Source organism: Centroberyx affinis, unplaced genomic scaffold, assembly GCF_046629955.1.
Source record: "Centroberyx affinis isolate AG114_WGS23_722 - 3 ecotype Tasmania unplaced genomic scaffold, CSIRO-AGI_Caff_v1 ptg000240l_1, whole genome shotgun sequence".
NCBI lineage: Eukaryota > Metazoa > Chordata > Actinopteri > Beryciformes > Berycidae > Centroberyx > Centroberyx affinis.
This window is the reverse complement of record NW_027278925.1, coordinates 258,261-275,217: the sequence shown is the minus strand read 5'-3', so window position 1 is coordinate 275,217 and position 16,957 is coordinate 258,261. Positions and strand designations below refer to the sequence as shown.

At 41.0% G+C, this 16,957-nt stretch overlaps 1 protein-coding gene across 1 annotated transcript in view; it reads left to right on the top strand.

Moving 5' to 3' along the window:
- LOC139664744 (dystonin-like) overlaps positions 1-16,957 on the top strand; it is a 114,445-nt gene that overhangs the window by 26,922 nt on the left and 70,566 nt on the right. The window contains exons 7-20 of the mRNA XM_071543689.1: positions 3,383-3,460; positions 5,232-5,324; positions 11,395-11,561; positions 12,168-12,280; positions 12,468-12,574; positions 12,773-12,892; positions 13,310-13,405; positions 13,523-13,650; positions 15,276-15,369; positions 15,463-15,617; positions 15,708-16,176; positions 16,284-16,412; positions 16,578-16,655; positions 16,750-16,911. Of these exons, the coding sequence (XP_071399790.1) occupies positions 3,383-3,460; positions 5,232-5,324; positions 11,395-11,561; positions 12,168-12,280; positions 12,468-12,574; positions 12,773-12,892; positions 13,310-13,405; positions 13,523-13,650; positions 15,276-15,369; positions 15,463-15,617; positions 15,708-16,176; positions 16,284-16,412; positions 16,578-16,655; positions 16,750-16,911 (1,989 nt within the window). The remainder of the gene's footprint in view (positions 1-3,382; positions 3,461-5,231; positions 5,325-11,394; positions 11,562-12,167; positions 12,281-12,467; positions 12,575-12,772; positions 12,893-13,309; positions 13,406-13,522; positions 13,651-15,275; positions 15,370-15,462; positions 15,618-15,707; positions 16,177-16,283; positions 16,413-16,577; positions 16,656-16,749; positions 16,912-16,957) is intronic.

Genomic DNA, 16,957 nt, shown 5'->3' with positions numbered 1-16,957 from the left:
CCAAGTTGCATTAGTTTCACTAATGTGGCGACAGACTTGAATATTGTGATTATACAGTGGTTACCCACAAGAGGTTATTGTGTATTTTTTCATCAACAAAATGTAAACATATCAGGGAAAAATTAGCAGGATAGTAAGATAGTTTCTTGGTTAACCATTTGAGTCTCCAACTAGCTCTGTAGCAACCCATAATAAGTCCTGAAAATAGTTAACTTGCTAACCAACTTATTTAACTCACTAACTAGGACTGCCTTTGAAATAAGGAACAGAAAGTTTTATTCATTCATTTATCCAAACTAGTAGCCTGACATATATCATATAGGCTACAAGAATACAGAGCAAGCTATTACATTTAAATCAGTAGCTTATCATCAAAATTTCCCAGTAACAATGCAATATATTGTTTTTTTACAAGCAAGAATAATCAGGTTGTTGGCCTAGAGACCCACTCGTCAGCTCTGTAGAAGTTAATTTGAAGTACAATAACATGAGCAGTTGCTTAAGAAGCTGTTCATGAAATTCATGTCAGATATCTGCTGGTCATGAGACTGTCATGTTGTTTGAACTGCAGACCCTCAAAGGACAAACATTACTGCATTCGGCACATAGCATGGTGCTCCAACATGAAAAAATTGTATTGATTTTGTAAAATTTTATCAGCAATGTTGTAATATTTATAGTTACAAGGAATATTTTCTTTGAGCATGGCTAGGTGTGCTGAAGTGATCAGATTGTTAAGAGATGTTCAGGCCTAGAAAAGTATGGAAAACGATAAACTATCAAAACCTTTCATGGGAATTTATTTGTAGTGCTATTTTTCCACTGGTTGTGTGTTTACCGTCAAGCTGGTCAATCCAGATACATTTTGAGATAATAATGAATGAATAATAAATTCTCCTATTATAATTGTAGCTTGCCAACACAACACATAGGACTTTCAAACAGCTATTAAACACAAAAATGTGGCAATAAAAAAATAGGCACTGACAAATAATGCTGATGTAAATTGTGCTATAGGTCATGCAATTGTCATGGAAATGTCAATGAAATTCTTTAACAGAAATGTCTAGGAACCCATTTGGTAACAAATGATTACATTATTTGACTATATGTATTTAAGGGTCCATTTTCATATAATAATGTAATAGATATATGGAGCCAATTCTATTATTTTAATAACAAAACACAGCTAGCAGGAACCTATTTGCTAATAGCTTCCAGAAGCACCATGTGCAGTTGGCAAGCCATCGTAAAAAGTTGGCAGGTTTAAATGGAGTACCTTACTAAATGTTAGCAGTGAACAATGCCCAAATAACATTTTACTTCAACAAAAGATAGTGAACAGTCATTTTTTGTCTTTGGTAAGTGGCTGTGTCGTCATGGGATTCATACATTGTAAAATTAATTAAGTGGAGGCCAATTTGACTTCATTCATGGAGGCATCATGGAGACTCTTTGTATAGCTGGACACCTTGCAGTGTATTATATCACTGTATCAGACTGTACTGTATTGTATCACTGTGTGTGTAGCTGAGGTACTTTGGCCTAAAGTGCTGTGCGTTATTCAGCAGGCTATTGGCAGTGTTACTCCATTGCTCTGTTGACATGTCATCCTGTTGATGATATAACTCATGTTGATATGAGTTCAGTCCCGGCTGATTGTCATAATGTCATCCTGCTGTGATGTACTAAACTATTTGAGTTGCATGTTTTCCTCCAACTTGTGAGGAGCTCCACAAGTCGTCCCACTAACTTTCATCCTCAGAGCAGCTGTCTACTTTTTGTTTACATCCTTCCTCCCCTCTACTTGCCTCCTCTTCTGTTCTCCTCTCTATGACTTGTTTCTGCTCATTGTCTATCCTCCTTTGATTTTGCCACTGTGTGTCCATGTCTTCCTTTCTTCCCCATGTGTTTACCTTTCCTGCGATAAGCCAAGGGAGCGTGATTTTCTGAAGACTTTGCGGTTGGTGAGTGCGACAGAAGCATGTGCGGTTGAGCGGCATGGAGACACGTTGGATGATGATAAGGGGGTAGGTGTGGCTCGCCCTCCACCCCCTTGTAACAAACTAATGCAGAGCGTGCTGTGGTCATTAACAGGACTGTAGCAACAATGCCACTGTAGGATTTTCTTAATGTAGTCTTAAGTAATTGTAGAAAATGTTGTAGTCTTTCTATTTGGTTATATGGTTTCCTTTTTGCCAACTCTTATGCTTTATAAAATTTCTATGCAACACTATGTTGCATAGTGCCACTGTTGTTCAGCAGGGAATAATGTCAGAATCGTTGCTTAGAATTGTTGGATGATATTGATGATGCTATAGAAATGTGCAGAGATCCAAAGACCCAGGCAGGTTCATGCTCACATTTTCTTGTTGTGCATGTGATTAAAAAAAGAGCAAAAGACAACAGCTCACTGTAAAACCTAATTTAAAGATGATCTGGCATATTGTACTTACAGGGGCATTACATATATGAAATAAAATGAATCAAAATCACATGAAAAACACAACTTTTTCTAATTCTGAAAAATGTAGCCATACAGCTTGGGTCTTTATATCCATTTCAATAGCTTTGCGCATCATTGAGCCATATAGTCAAACCACTCCGAACCCATGTGAACATCAGGACATTTTTCATCTGCTACTTTTTTTTCTTTTTTTTTTTGCTAAACACACCAAGTAGGCTTCATGAGTGAATGAGATGCACTGAGAGAGAGCTGTAGGAGACGGGCTCAGTGAATGTTGTTGCTCCGCCGGTGAGATGAACAGGATTCCTCTGCGTCTTCTTATGGTCAGCCGAGAGCGATGGCCGAATGCAAGAATTTCTGCAGCGCAAATCTCTTGCTGCTGCTGGGTCTTGGCTTGTAATGCACTTTCCATCTCATTACCTCACGCTGTGGCCCTTCACTGTCCACGTGCGTTTGCCACAAGGGGTTGGCTACTTGCTCGTCTAAATGGCACTCTGCCATTGTGTTTGAGATTCAAGTTCAGCGTTTGCATCACAGATAATTGAAAGATGTGAATGAATTCTACGTGCACCTTTGTTAGTAAGCACATATTGGAATGAGTGTTCTAGCAGGGTCACTGGATTTGTTTTTATATTTTCATGAGAATTTTCTATAGCTGGAAATGGTGAAAAATGTTCTGGTATATGTACAATGTGCTCAGATTTTGAATGGATTTATAGAAATGGCTGCTCTTGTTTTGGGTAGAGTTTTCTCTTTGCCTCCTCCTTTTTTGTGTTTTTACCCCAGCAGATCAGTGGGTAAGAACCTGACAGCATGTCCTGTGTCCTCATACTACTAATCATATTGCTAGTGTTTGCCCTGTGATGCTGAGAAGAGTCTGATTACATGCCACCTTTTTCCCCTTTGTGCCCGCAGCCTCGAGAGAGAGGGCGGATGCGCTTCCACAGACTCCAGAATGTACAAATAGCACTGGATTACTTAAAGAGGCGGCAGGTAAGAGCCATGACAGGTACATTCACAAACACTTGTTTGGTCACAGTTTTGGTGCACTGGAATAAATTAACAAGCATTTCTGAATCCTTGAGCTAATATAAACCTTGGGGAACGAAATTGTAGAGACTACTGAATTAAGCAGAGCAACTTTAAATCAGTCTGGTGTCAAAGTTCAGACAAAATTCATCATGTAGTGATGTAATAGCAAAAACCTTTCTTTATTTCTCACAGTGCACAGCTGTTAGTCCACATAAATTACTAGGAACCTGCACACTTTGACCCTTTTGGTCAGTGGCAGCATCTCCTAAAAACAATACAAGACACACTGCGTTTAAGCTAATGTTGAATACATTTACAATTTAAATAGAATTGTACAGTTACGCTGTATTGTGTTCCTTGTGTTATTGTATCATGAAGGATTTGTTCTCTTGTAATCCCTCACTCATGCAGAGAAATGTAAGTAAAGGCATAAAATAGACCTGTGACCCCTTAATAAATTAAATTAGCCATAGCTTTGTCCCAGCGCAACACTGGCCGCATCAGATCACAGTTATTTCACGGGCTTCCTTGCCTTGAATATGATGCTCTCCTTTAGACAGAAACAAGGGCATATATCGACCGCAGTATATAGTATATAGTGTGTGTGGGAGGGGGGGCGCACACACACACACACACACACACGCTCACCCACCCCTCACTCATGTCTCCCCTGTTTATAACTGGTTTCAGACACGGTGTGCTACATTATATGGGACGACACCGCTCAATGATAATGACACATCTACTTAGCTACTGCTTATTCACATGCACCATGCACATTGGACTGACGGCATTTTCTTTCTTTCTCTCTGAACGTAACTATGTCATTGCCACATAAATAGTAATAGCTGCCAATAAGGATGATGGGGTTTCAGAGAGCCCTGATTGGCCTCCCCTCCCCCTCCCCAGTCAGGATGTGAGGAGGAACACAGCCTGGCTGAGCCATAGCCAGATGTGACGTAAGCCACCCGAGGCTTGAGACAAAGGATTCATAGATGGGCACAAATCAATTATTCTATTGTTGTAACCACATACCAGATACATTGACACCTACTCCATATTCATAAAAAGCAAAATGCTCTACCGATTTCAGCTTCCTTAATTCTTCCCCCCTCAGTTGATTGATCGGAAGTATTAAAGATTGTCAGGCTGACATGAGAGGAATGAGTAAATTGCTCCTGGATTCCAGCTATACAAAAACAACTAGACTGTGTTTTCACCCTGCTCTCTGTTTCACCAATGTGAGGGAATTCAATCAATAGACTCTATTTTCAGAGACTAAATACACTCTAATATGTGGAAGATAAAACAGTTGTCGGTTTTCTAGCATTTGATTTGTAACACGCTGTAATTAACTCCAGCTCTGATGATTACTGTAACAGTGTTCCTTGACATCCTTAATACAATGGTTATTGTGCCACCTTGTGGTAGTTGTTATTTAATGGTAAACGAGAAAAGGTTGGCACAACTACAGTCAATCAGACAGGAGAGTGATTAGGCAACTGAAAATCTGTTGCCAAAATCTCTGACCAAAATCCTCTTCCTTGCACTCGGTTCCAGTTGGCAGGACATTTCAGCCAATGAACAAATAAGATTCACTCATGTTTATTTCTTGGTGAATGGAAGGTTTTGGAAAATCAAAAACAGCTCTTATTATATACTGTATGTTATAGAACAAATATGCAATTATGTGATTTTTGCAGTGCATTAATCAGATGTTTTTTGTCATCAGGTCAAACTTGTAAATATCAGGAATGACGATATTACAGACGGTAACCCGAAGCTGACCCTGGGATTGATCTGGACCATAATTCTGCACTTTCAGGTCAGAGTTGCTATCATGTCTGTTCTAACCATGAACTGTATTGGTTTGGTATGGTTTGTTAATTCCTATATCTTCAATAGCCAATTAATATAGACTCTTTATTACCCAGCAGATGGGTAAGAAAGGGCTTGGTTACTTACTTTCATTCTGGGTTCTGGCAGATCGGGACTGTTATGCTTGTATATACTTTTACTTTTACATACAACACATCAATATTCCCACCTTGTTGATATTTTGAATGCAGAGGATTTTCAACTGAATTATCTTTTTCTTTATAGAGTTCAGAATATTTCAGTGTAACAGAAAAGCCGACATGTTGCTTAGGCCTGCTATGTTTTGGGATTAACTTGCATAATACTGTGTGAAATGGTGTCCAGATTAATGCATTTTAGATTTGTGTACACTCCTAAAATGGATGTTTCTACTTCTGACCACAAGGTGTCAAAGCAGTCTACCCTAGCATCATGCTGAATTTTGTTATTGCTGTCCTATTCAGTGAGGATTACAATGGAATTCATGAGAGGAGTGTTTACCTTTACTTTGGTTCATAATGGGGATACAATTATAACTTAGAGAAAAGTTAGCATCAGGCAGACTTTAGTAGTTGTCAAATGTCTTGGTCTTCTGAGGTCATACCCAGATGAGGAAACAGTTTTTCCTTACAGTTATCATGAGCTTATGTCTTTGTTTTGTGTTTTGTGTTTGTATTGTGTGATACCCAGAAAAGAAAGCAGAAAAGAAAAACAGTATTGCACAGTGTATTTCATTTTTTTTCAGAAAGGCCTTCACCTTGAGAACAGTTGTGCCTGTGCTTACCCACACAGCATTTATGTTGTTCCTGCAGCTGCACATTATGAATGTGACACCTTTAAATCAATATATGCAAGGAAAAGTGGGCTGGCCAAACATGAGAGTCTATACCAAATGTTATAAATGGCCAGAAGGACAAGCATAGTCACATGCACATACCACATTTTACACTTTACAGGGTTTTAAATTATCTTCTGTTGCCTGAAACTGTATAAATGAAAAACATACCTTTCATATGCTCTAGGCTGGGCCTATATTTCTCTGTGAATGTTTGAAAAATTTAAAATTAATGTTGTTGAAAGTGGGTTGGTCTGGTATGAAGTCCAGGACTGTTAGTCTGCTGCTGCATGCCGGAAGTCCAGGTGTCCTGCATTGCATCCAATAATTACCCAATAACATCCAAAAACTACATAACTCTACATGGACAACTACTCTCTCTCTCTCTCTCTCTCTCTCTCTCTCTCTCTCTCTGGATTATTAATATCTCTGGCACACGCCACAGGATTCAGTTGGTTACAGTACAGGGCAAGACGTTTTTTGCAGCAGCTAGCGTGTGTCTTTCAGACTAACAGCTTTGGTGTAAAATGCAGAACGTCTTTTAACCTGTTAAGAACAAAAGTCTGTCTGTGTGTATCCATAGGTGTAGTGTGTACAGTGTAAATGGAGAGAGTTGTAGAGTTGTAGTGTTGTAGTGTTATGATTATAAATGTTACATGCTCCAAAAGTTGAAATACTACTACTGTGAAGTTAGGTAACATGAGGATAGCGATGTAAGAAATGGTGTTGAAAATTAGATCATTGAAATACTGAAAAAAACATAGTTTATATAATTTTGTCTGGATTGAAAACATGCTGACAGGTAGCTTGTGTGATGAGCGCCCACACCTGCCCCTGTCAGTCTCACGCAAGCCCTTGAGCACTCGATCCAGCAGCTATGGGCCTGTTTCTTCTTGATTTGTGAGGATAGGAGGGCGCTTGGAGAGAAATTGTTGATCTTTATCCGTAGACTACACCTTTATTTTTTACAATATAAGCAATCCTGACAGCAGATTGACATGTGTGAGCCCAGCACTGTATTTATGTTACATGCTCAGTCCCTGCTGAAAAATGTATAGGAGTGGCAAATTGGCTTTGGCTAAAGTACCCAGAATGCACCCATCAATCCTAGTCTGAAGGACGTTTTGTTATCCCCAATGGGGTTGTTGTGGGGACATGCATGGTTGTTGACATGTGCCCATTTCCTTTTTGCTGTCACCTTTATATTACCATGTGCTACTTGAGAGTACTGAGTGTGTGTGTGTGTGTGTGTGTGTGTGTGTGTTTGTTTGTTTGTGTGTGTGTGTGTGTTGTTGGTTGATTGTTTTGCTCTTGAAGTTTTATTTCCAGACCATTACCTCTATTGCTATCCATTGTTTGATCCAGTCTGTATATATATGTGGGTGATTTTGTTTACACAATGCTGCCACTATTGTATTCTTCACAATTGGGAACATTGTGGAATATCCACCTGGGACTTATTGAGAAACCTCTTGTATAATGTTTATTTTAGCTAGTATAGCTAGTGAAACCTCAGCATACAACGATGACAAAGCACTATTGTTACCTGTCTCTATGTTCCCTGGTCTGTTTTGTTTTTGATTGACAGTCACTGTCTCTGTCCTGTCAGATAGCTAACAGACACAAATATTGACGTCATCATGGTTGTTAAAGCAAACCACAAGGCTATACAGTATACTTAATGCTATAAACCTGTGTTTTGCTGAGAGATTACATAGAGAAATGTATCCAATACTGTAGAATTAGCAGATTAGAATTCAATGTACAGTAGTCTGTGTGAACTGTGTTGGCTGTCAGGAGACTTTGACCTTCAGGGAAACTTCATTGGCGTTCAAATGTTGTAAGAGCATGGTGGCACAGTTATTTTTAGTCGGGCTGTGAGGTGGAATTATATTTACTCTTTCACACACTGACTATGTAATGAACATACTGTTACATTCCTTTATATTGGGCTTGTGCCACACCATATTGGCCAGAATATTGCAGTATTATCTAATAATTGTTGTAATGGTTTTATATGTTGAGTCACTTCCTGGTCAGAGCGTTTGTCCCCTTTTGAGCTGCCGTGGTGGTGATCTGTTCAGATAATAGTGTTTGTTTAAACCATTGGACCTAAGCCCCACCTCTGGCTCCGCTATTGTACGTAGCCTGATTAATAGGCAAAGTGAAAGCACTTTGTTGCCCAGCTTGGATTTGCCTCTGCTGCTCTCGTTGACCCACGCTGTTCTGTTTTTCAAAGCCTTTATGATAGGCTGGGACTCTGTCTGGTTCGCGCAGCCTGTCAGAGCAGTCAAACTTGCTGAGCCAAATTTTCTCACGGCATAATAGGCGGGCTTCAGCTGGAATACACTGTCAGCTTTAGATCATGTCCTCCCACCCACCAGTTTTGCCACCCTGCCCCCTCTGATATAGCGTTGTTACAGACAGACACATTTTTGGAAACCTAACACCAGCAGGGGGTCATGAAGTGCCCATGTTTACACTGCAGATGAAGAAGACAGGCCGGCCCAAAACAGGCCTGTCTGCCTCTCTTTCTCATGCTCGCTCAGCTGAGAGCCACAAGCATGTGGGCTGTGCGTCTGTGTGCATTTATGGTGTTTGTGCTGGATTAGCAATGCCAGAGAAATGTTTCAAAGGTCAGAAAGGATTCCAGTGTCAGAGAGGAGAGACCCATGAGAGAGAGAGAGAGAGAGAGAGAGACACAGAGAGAGAGAGAGAGGGAGAGAGAGAGAGAGAGAGAGAGAGAGAGATAGAGACAGAGAGAGAGAAATGCAGAGTGAGAGAGAGCAAGAGTGAGTGCGAAAGGGCCGGCGAGTTCCCATCCGTGTTTCTCTGAGAGTCAACAAAAGGAAAAGCCACACACACTCTTCCCGGCTCTGTGTGGAGTGAGGTTTATGTCTGGCTGCTGTTCTGTCCGCCTCTGCTTATTCTTTGCCAGCTGCGAGAGGGAAAAAAATGCCTTTCTCTCGTCGGGATAGTGGCGCTTCAGATCAAGCGAGGTCCACTGGATACTAGGCTTGAAAACAGCACCCTGTTGAGAGCGGAATACTGTCCATGGGGAAGAGAGCGTACGACTGGCAGCCATGGGCAACGTCTGCGGCTGTGTGCGGGGCCCTAAAGAGGAATGCTACGTGGACCCCAAAAAAGCTCCACTGAGCCCCGAATCTAAAGAACTCAAAGGTCGCCGCTATTTCCAGAGGAAGAAGAGGAAATCAGTGGAATTTCGGCCCGTGGAATCTCTCAGCAGCCATGGAAGCGAGACCGTTAAAAGTTTGGCCACCCATGGGAGTACAGAACTTCAGGACGGCCCGGATGGGAGCACAGCGGAGAGCCATGCAGGGACGGACAGACCATCAAAGGGGGAGACAGCTCTGTCCAGGCAAGACAGCATAAGCAAAGGTGTCTATATTGGAGAGGTACCGGTGTTAATTTCCAGAGGGTCCTGCAATCAACCTCTAGGCGAGAGGTTGGCATTGAGGTGTAGAAGGTTTTCGGCAGACAGTGACAGGAGCAGGTCCACTGCAGAAGGAAAGCTCCATGGTATTAACACAACGTCCAAGGGGGTCGCAGCTAAAGACGGTCTGCTGGGGAAGAAGCTGCTGCAGCGCCAGTTAAGGAGGGCTGTGAGCTTTGGAGCAGTGGAGCATATGCTGCGAACTCTAAGAGGGAATGACAGACCCGGGAGCGAGGACACATTTTCCAAAATTATATGGAGCACTCAAGTACACAGGAGGAGGAGACGCAGGGCCTACACCTGCTCTGATTACGTAGAACCTCTCCAAGCCTCTGCCAAATGTATATCCGCCCAACACGAGGTAAACCAAGCACATGTTATTTATAACCATGATGAGGGTGATCGAGCTTGTTCCATGATGGACTAATAAGGGGTTTCTTTTATTTGGCTAAAATGTGGTTTGAATACTGCAAGGGCTGCGTTTCTGTCACAGAAGTCTAGCACGATGCTGAAAATATATACTTCAGTGTATTTGGTTTGAGAGGAGATGATGGTAATTTAGTTTCATGACATAATCTTTCCTCACTGTGGGCAACCAGCTACCATGCAGTTCCTTAGAGCAACACAGATTCCTTTTCTGTCTGAAGCAAAGACTGTCAGCACATGCATTGGAACAAAACTTGTACAAAGCTAACTCAGGGAAAAGATGATTTTATTGAAAGCTTTGGGGTATATTCAGTTTCTCATCATACAGTTTGTATGTCCCTCCACCATAGTACATGATGTGGGACATTATGTCATCACAGCGGCATCTGTGTGTTTGTCTTTCTGTCTGTGTTTAGACACATTCTTGTGAACACAAAAGCTCAAGAACAACACATGATAGAAACTTCATACTCACACCACAAGTACCCACTATAGAGTAGATGATCTGATTAGCCTTTGGAGCATCTTTCTGCATAAATTTGCATATTAATGAGGAAAAACTGATTTTCTCAAAACTTCTATAACTCCTTAATGCTTTAAGATACAGAGTTCATATTCCATAAAGGTAGAACTTGTCCCAAGGCAGAATGAAGCTTTTCTGATGCCTGGTGTTTCCTTCATTTTGGTTGTTTAAGATAGGTGTTGTATAAATACCTTATAAAGTCTACTTAAGGGTTGAATCAGTATTCATGAATGTGGCATGAACTGTAGCTATAAACTCTTGCTGAGGTGTTGTGAATGTGCCTTAAACCCAGTATCAAAGTGTTACTGTTTGTTTTAGGTCATCATACTCCACTCATAAGTCTGTTGTAAACCTATTGGGTCATTTATTAGCCAACTCTATCTGCCCTTGCTGACATTTTCAACATTGACACTGCTGTTCATGAACCAGATAAGGCAATTCTGAAAATGAAAAGAGAATGTTGGTTATTCCTGGCGATTGAAATAGTAGCTCTTTGTCATTGTTTACAAGAATCTCTTTAGAAATATACCTTAATATATCAATTATATCAGTATAACATAGATACCCAATTACACAGTTATAGCATAGGTTTTGGCACAGTATCATAGGTTTGTTAATATCAAATTTCCATTTTGTTTGTTTGCATGAGTATTTATTTAGAAGTTGTATAAGTATTTATAGCTTCTGCAGCAAGTATAATATTCTGCTGTTGCCTGTATATTTGATGTAGATATCAGATGTCAGATGTCAGTGCATATTGATAGGCTTTGAACACCTTTTTGTATTTCTCCTTGCACTAGATCTCGGAGATCCACGTGACAGGAGAGTCCGAGGACATGACAGCCAAGGAGAGGCTGCTGCTCTGGTCCAAGCAGATGACAGACGGCTACGTAGGCGTACGCTGTGACAACTTCACTACCTCCTGGAGGGATGGGAGGCTATTTAACGCCATCATTCACAAATACAGGTACTGTAACACGTTAGCAACTACTGTATACAATGCTGAATTCTTTTGTAGAATGACGGAGATATCATTTTGTAGGTTGAGTGATCTTGACTGCATATTTGCTTTTTAATTGAATGATTTTAAATTGCAATGTTAGCGTTATTCTTGCTATTGGCATTATAGCAATTTTGTTTGAGCAATTTTGTGGGTTTTCCCCTTGTATGACCTGTATTGCATTTACAGTATTTCAATGGGGGCCATGAAAGACTATAGTTCATGCAGAATATATAAACATATAAGGACACATCTTGTAGAAATATAACCAATATCCTCTACGGGATTGTCTTGACTGTCCTTGGCACTTGAGCAAACACAGATGTGTCTCTGGAGAGGCATTTCCCCTTTGGCTAGTTATTACACAGGCGTTTGACAGATAATGTACATTACTGCACCCAAAAATGTTTCAAAAAGGCATTTTTATATACTGAGAAATCCCTTACAAAGTAAACAAAATCCTTCAGTAAAGCAATAACTTTGAAACCGTGAAAACTTTGAATTGTAAATCTTTGCTGACCAGTACAATGTTGCTTTACTGTTTTCTCTTTCTTTCTCTCTTTCTCTCTCCAGGCCAGACCTGGTTGATATGAGCCGAGTGTCGAGCCAGACCAACCGATCAAATTTAGAGCAGGCGTTTGGTGTGGCTGAGCAGCTGGGAGTGGCCAGACTGCTGGACCCCGAGGGTGAGATCCATACACACTGTCATGTTTGGTTTGACTCTGTAAACGTTCTTAAACCTGTTAACACCTTCATGCTATAAATCATTTGGAGTGAAGGTAATGGATTTTTGATTTATGAATACTTCCACTGAATACAGCTTATTGTCATGTATTTAATTTCTGACTTTTTGTTTTTCTCTTCCCTCCTCAGACGTAGATGTTCAGTCCCCTGATGAGAAATCAGTCATCACATACGTCTCAACACTGTACGATGCCTTCCCCAAAGTACCTGACGGTGTCGATGGCATCAGCGCTAATGTAAGTATAAGTATTAAAAAAAGCAGACATGCCTAGAATTTAATCTGGATCAAATTGGTTATGTGACACATCAGTGGATGTTGGTGCTGTGAATGAAAACTTCACTTAATGATTACTTTGTAATAGAACACATTCCATTTAGAGAAAGTGAAGTGCTGAAAATAGATAAACTGCTGATGGTCCGTTTGCTCTGAACAGGATGTTGATATCAAATGGGTGGAGTACCAGAACATGATCAAATACCTCAGCCAGTGGATCAAACACAATGTGACCGTAATGTCAGACAGAGCATTCCCCAACAACCCTGTGGAACTCAAGGTAGCGTGCTGAAACAAGTAAACCTCACCTTGAAGATTTTACTGATGTTTTTTTTTCACTTTGCATAAATTGAGCTCGAGTCATCTCTTTAAAAGCTGCTGAATATCAGTGTTTTAGTGCTTGGTCATGATAGTACAGGCCTAATGCCTGCTTCAGATAGCCCATCTGTAGCGTCTTTCTGCTGTAACTGAATCTTAAAGTAATATTGACGGATATGAGAGAGCTTCCATTTGCTGCATGTAGTCGATTGCTACTAACGGGAAAGGCACTTTCATGCAGGAGTTGTTCTAAAGACAAGCATAGAGTACAGACAAATGGACAGACATTGTTCTCCTGGATAATCTCTGTTTTGATGCTTTGTTGAACAATAATATACATTGGCTACATTTTAATTATAATTTCTGTTTTCTTTTACAGGCACTTTATACACAGTATTTGCAGTTCAAAGAACATGAAATCCCACTGAAGGAGAACGAGAAGACAAAAATCAAACATCTTTATAAAATGCTAGAGGTATACAGATGCAAAAGAGCAGAGAGTGTGTGTCTGTGATCAAAGACATAACAGTCTTTCTAGTTCTGCATATGGCAGTGATAACCACATTTCTGTGCGTGTGTGTGTGTGTGACAGGTGTGGATTGAGTTTGGACGTATCCAGCTACCCCCGGGTCACCATCCTAATGATGTGGAGAAGGAATGGGGCAAACTGATTGTGGCTATGCTGGAAAGAGAGAAGAGCTTGAGGCCGGAGGTGGACAGGTACGTGGAACCACTGAGCCTCTTTCCCAGCATATTGTGGATTGCAATAGTCTTTATGGCAGAATTATTTGGCGTGTCACCCAAAAGTCATGGCTCATCACTATTTAATGTATGGGTGTTTTAGACCATACACAGTGATCTGAAGCATGAATGAATGAATGATGTGCTGTGTTTAAGATATTCTTTGTTAAACTTTGTTTGATTGAAAAGGAATACTCTGTTTACCCTTCTGTTGCCCTTTGTTTTTCCCTTGATCACTTTCCCCCTTTGGTTGATTGCGTTATCCTTGATCACTTTCATGACCTTTGTTCTTGACTTCTGTGCCTTGTGTTTTCTTTCAAGATGATTGTATCAAGGCCCTGTGTGTATAAAAAGACCTTGCTAAAGACTGCTTATTCCCAGTCTATCCGTTTCCTCGTGTCTCTACTGAAACTGAAACGTCACTCTGATGAACAGCGGTTTATATGAGCTTTCGACTTTCCTCATGAAAATAGAAAACTTTTGCACTCTATTATATGATTTATGTCAACATGTTTTCAAACTCTTGTCCCCATTATTAGTTCAAATTTAATGGCCTCATTTACCACAGCCAAAGTGCAGAGTTTACAAATGATAAGGTGTTTTACTTTATTAACAGTTGATAGAGTGAATTGCAAAATCAGCATGAAACATTAATAGCAAATTTCCATTCTGTGTGCGTTTCCGTGTACTTTTTTTTTGTTAACTGATATAAAATACACTTCCTTTTCAAATGATACAAAGATATTTTCATGATATAGTGGGGTGACTGTTTTCTGATGGCAAGCTCTGTCAAGCCTTCAGTGTCAATGTAATCTTTTGGACTGGAGATGGAGTTACTTGTAAATCCTCTGGCGTTGTTGATATTAGGGAAGACAAGTCGGCATATCCACGCTTGCATTATTCATTGTAAAATAAATATAATAATATAAAAAAAAGTACATCATTACAGCATTAAGGTGGGTGAGGTGAAAATTGGCAGAAACAGAAATACAGCCGTTTGCCAGTGAATTACAGAATCTCACTGCTTGTAAAAGTGTACTGTCTCAACCTGTAATGGGTTGTCAACTTTGATGGATACCACAAGCTTTTTTATCCCCGAAGGGCAGCATATTATTTCAGGGTGAGTTGCACTTTACAGGCTCCTCACCTGGCCGTGTGTCAACACGCAGGACAGTATAAATGTGAGCAGGTGAAAGCCCTTCTGTCAGATTTGTGTGCGAATGCTTTCTGTAAAGTTATGGAGGTTCGGTCTAGGCTGGGATTCCTGTTTCAGAGGGAAGATTCGGAGGGATGTAACTGATTCTTTGAGTGGCTGGGCATATCGATAGTGGTCTACCATGCACAGTAACCTGGCATATTGGAGCGGTGTCTCGTCTGTTAGCAACAGCACGCTCACCAGCTCCGGCTCTAATGAGAACCTCCTCACTGGATCTGCCATGGAGCCTTTACATGCAGGCAGCTCAGTCTTTATCAATAACAACTTTGTCTATGGACCTAGGTGAGGTTACAAGTGCAAGTTTGGCTTTTGTGAAGCTTTTTACAGTGTGGTGAGCTGATATCAATTGTAAACTTATAATTTCAACTTGATTATTTTGTTTTTGTAGACTTGAGATGTTGCAGCAGATTGCCAACAGGGTCCAGCGGGACTGTGTCAACGGAGAAGACAAGCTAGCATTGGCTAGAACTGCCCTACAGTCTGTAAGTATCATGCCAGATCCTTTAATTTATGACAACATAGCAGTGATTATGCATGCTTTGCCTTGAGTCATTGTCTCTCTTTCCTCTGCTAAGGATGCAAAGCGTCTCGAGTCTGGTATTCAGTTCCTGAATGAGGCTGAGATTGCCGGATACCTTTTGGAGTGTGAGAATATTCTCAGGCAACAAGTGGTGGACATCCAAATTCTTCTGGATGGGAAATTCCCTTTTGCAGATCAACTTGTCCAAAGGTACAAAGTAGACACTGAACTCTAAAAAATAACAAAATGTTCTCATATAGTACTTCGGCGTCTCATATTGTTCTTCCTGTTTAAACACAGGGTATCAAAACTCCGGGACGACCTTCTGGCCCTGAGAACCGAGTGTTCTTCTGTGTACAGTAAAGGTCGCACCTTGACCACAGAGCAAACCAAGATGATGATCTCAGGCATCACTCAAAGCCTAAACTCGGGTTTCTCCCAGAACATAAACGCCGGGCTGACACCGGCCCTCACCCCTGCACTCACCCCCGGGGCACTGGTCACCCCCGGGTCCACTTTCACCTCGAGCCTTACCCCGTGCCTCACCCCGACCCTGACCCCTGCCTTGACCCCCGGACTGCAGCCTGCTTCGGTCCAGGCCTACATGGGGAGCGGCGGCGGCATGGACCCAGGGTCGCTCAAGCATCTGAAACACATGCAGATCCGTAAGCCCTTAGTCAAATCCTCACTGGCAGACCCCAACCTGACGGAGGAGGAGGTCAACATGAATTTTGTTCAGGACCTGCTGAACTGGGTGGAGGAGATGCAAGTGAGCAATCAGTGTTAGACTTTAACTAGAATCAGATTGTTGATATCATGCAACTCTGCACATTTAAAACAAGATACTGAGTGTGTGAATATTTTTCTGTTTTGAAGGCACAGGTGGATCGTGCAGAGTGGGGATCTGATTTGCCAAGTGTGGAAATGCATTTAGAGAACCACAAAAGTGTACATAGAGCCATTGAAGAATTTCAGATGAGTCTTAAAGACGCCAAACTTAGTGAGGTAAGTGCTGCACAGTTTATAATCTCAGCGGAAACCAAAACAACCCTACATAATCTATAACCTAAATGTCAATCTAAAATGTTGCTGCAGTAGCCTAACCCACCCTCCACTCCTTTTAATAGCTGTTTCTTGGGAAGAATCTGAAAATTGCTTTTTTTTTCTCAGATTCAGATGACCCAACCTCTAAAACTAACTTATTCTGAAAAACTGAACAAATTAGAGAACCAGTATGAGAAGCTACTGGTAAGTAATCTTTTGAACTCAATAGTTATAGTCTAAAATTATAAATAGTCTACTTGCTAAGTAACCTGACTTCATGAATGCCTGTTCCTGTCAGAGCTGTTCTAGAGAGCGGCAGAGCCACCTGGAAAGTCTGCATGACTTCGTATCGCGGGCTACTCAGGAGCTGATCTGGCTAAACGAGAAAGAGGAAGAGGAGGTCGCCTTTGACTGGAGCGATCGCAACAGCAACATCTCCAAGAAAAGAGACTACCATGCTGTAAGCCATCTTAATATAAAGTGGATGGTTCTTGTTTTTTGTTTTA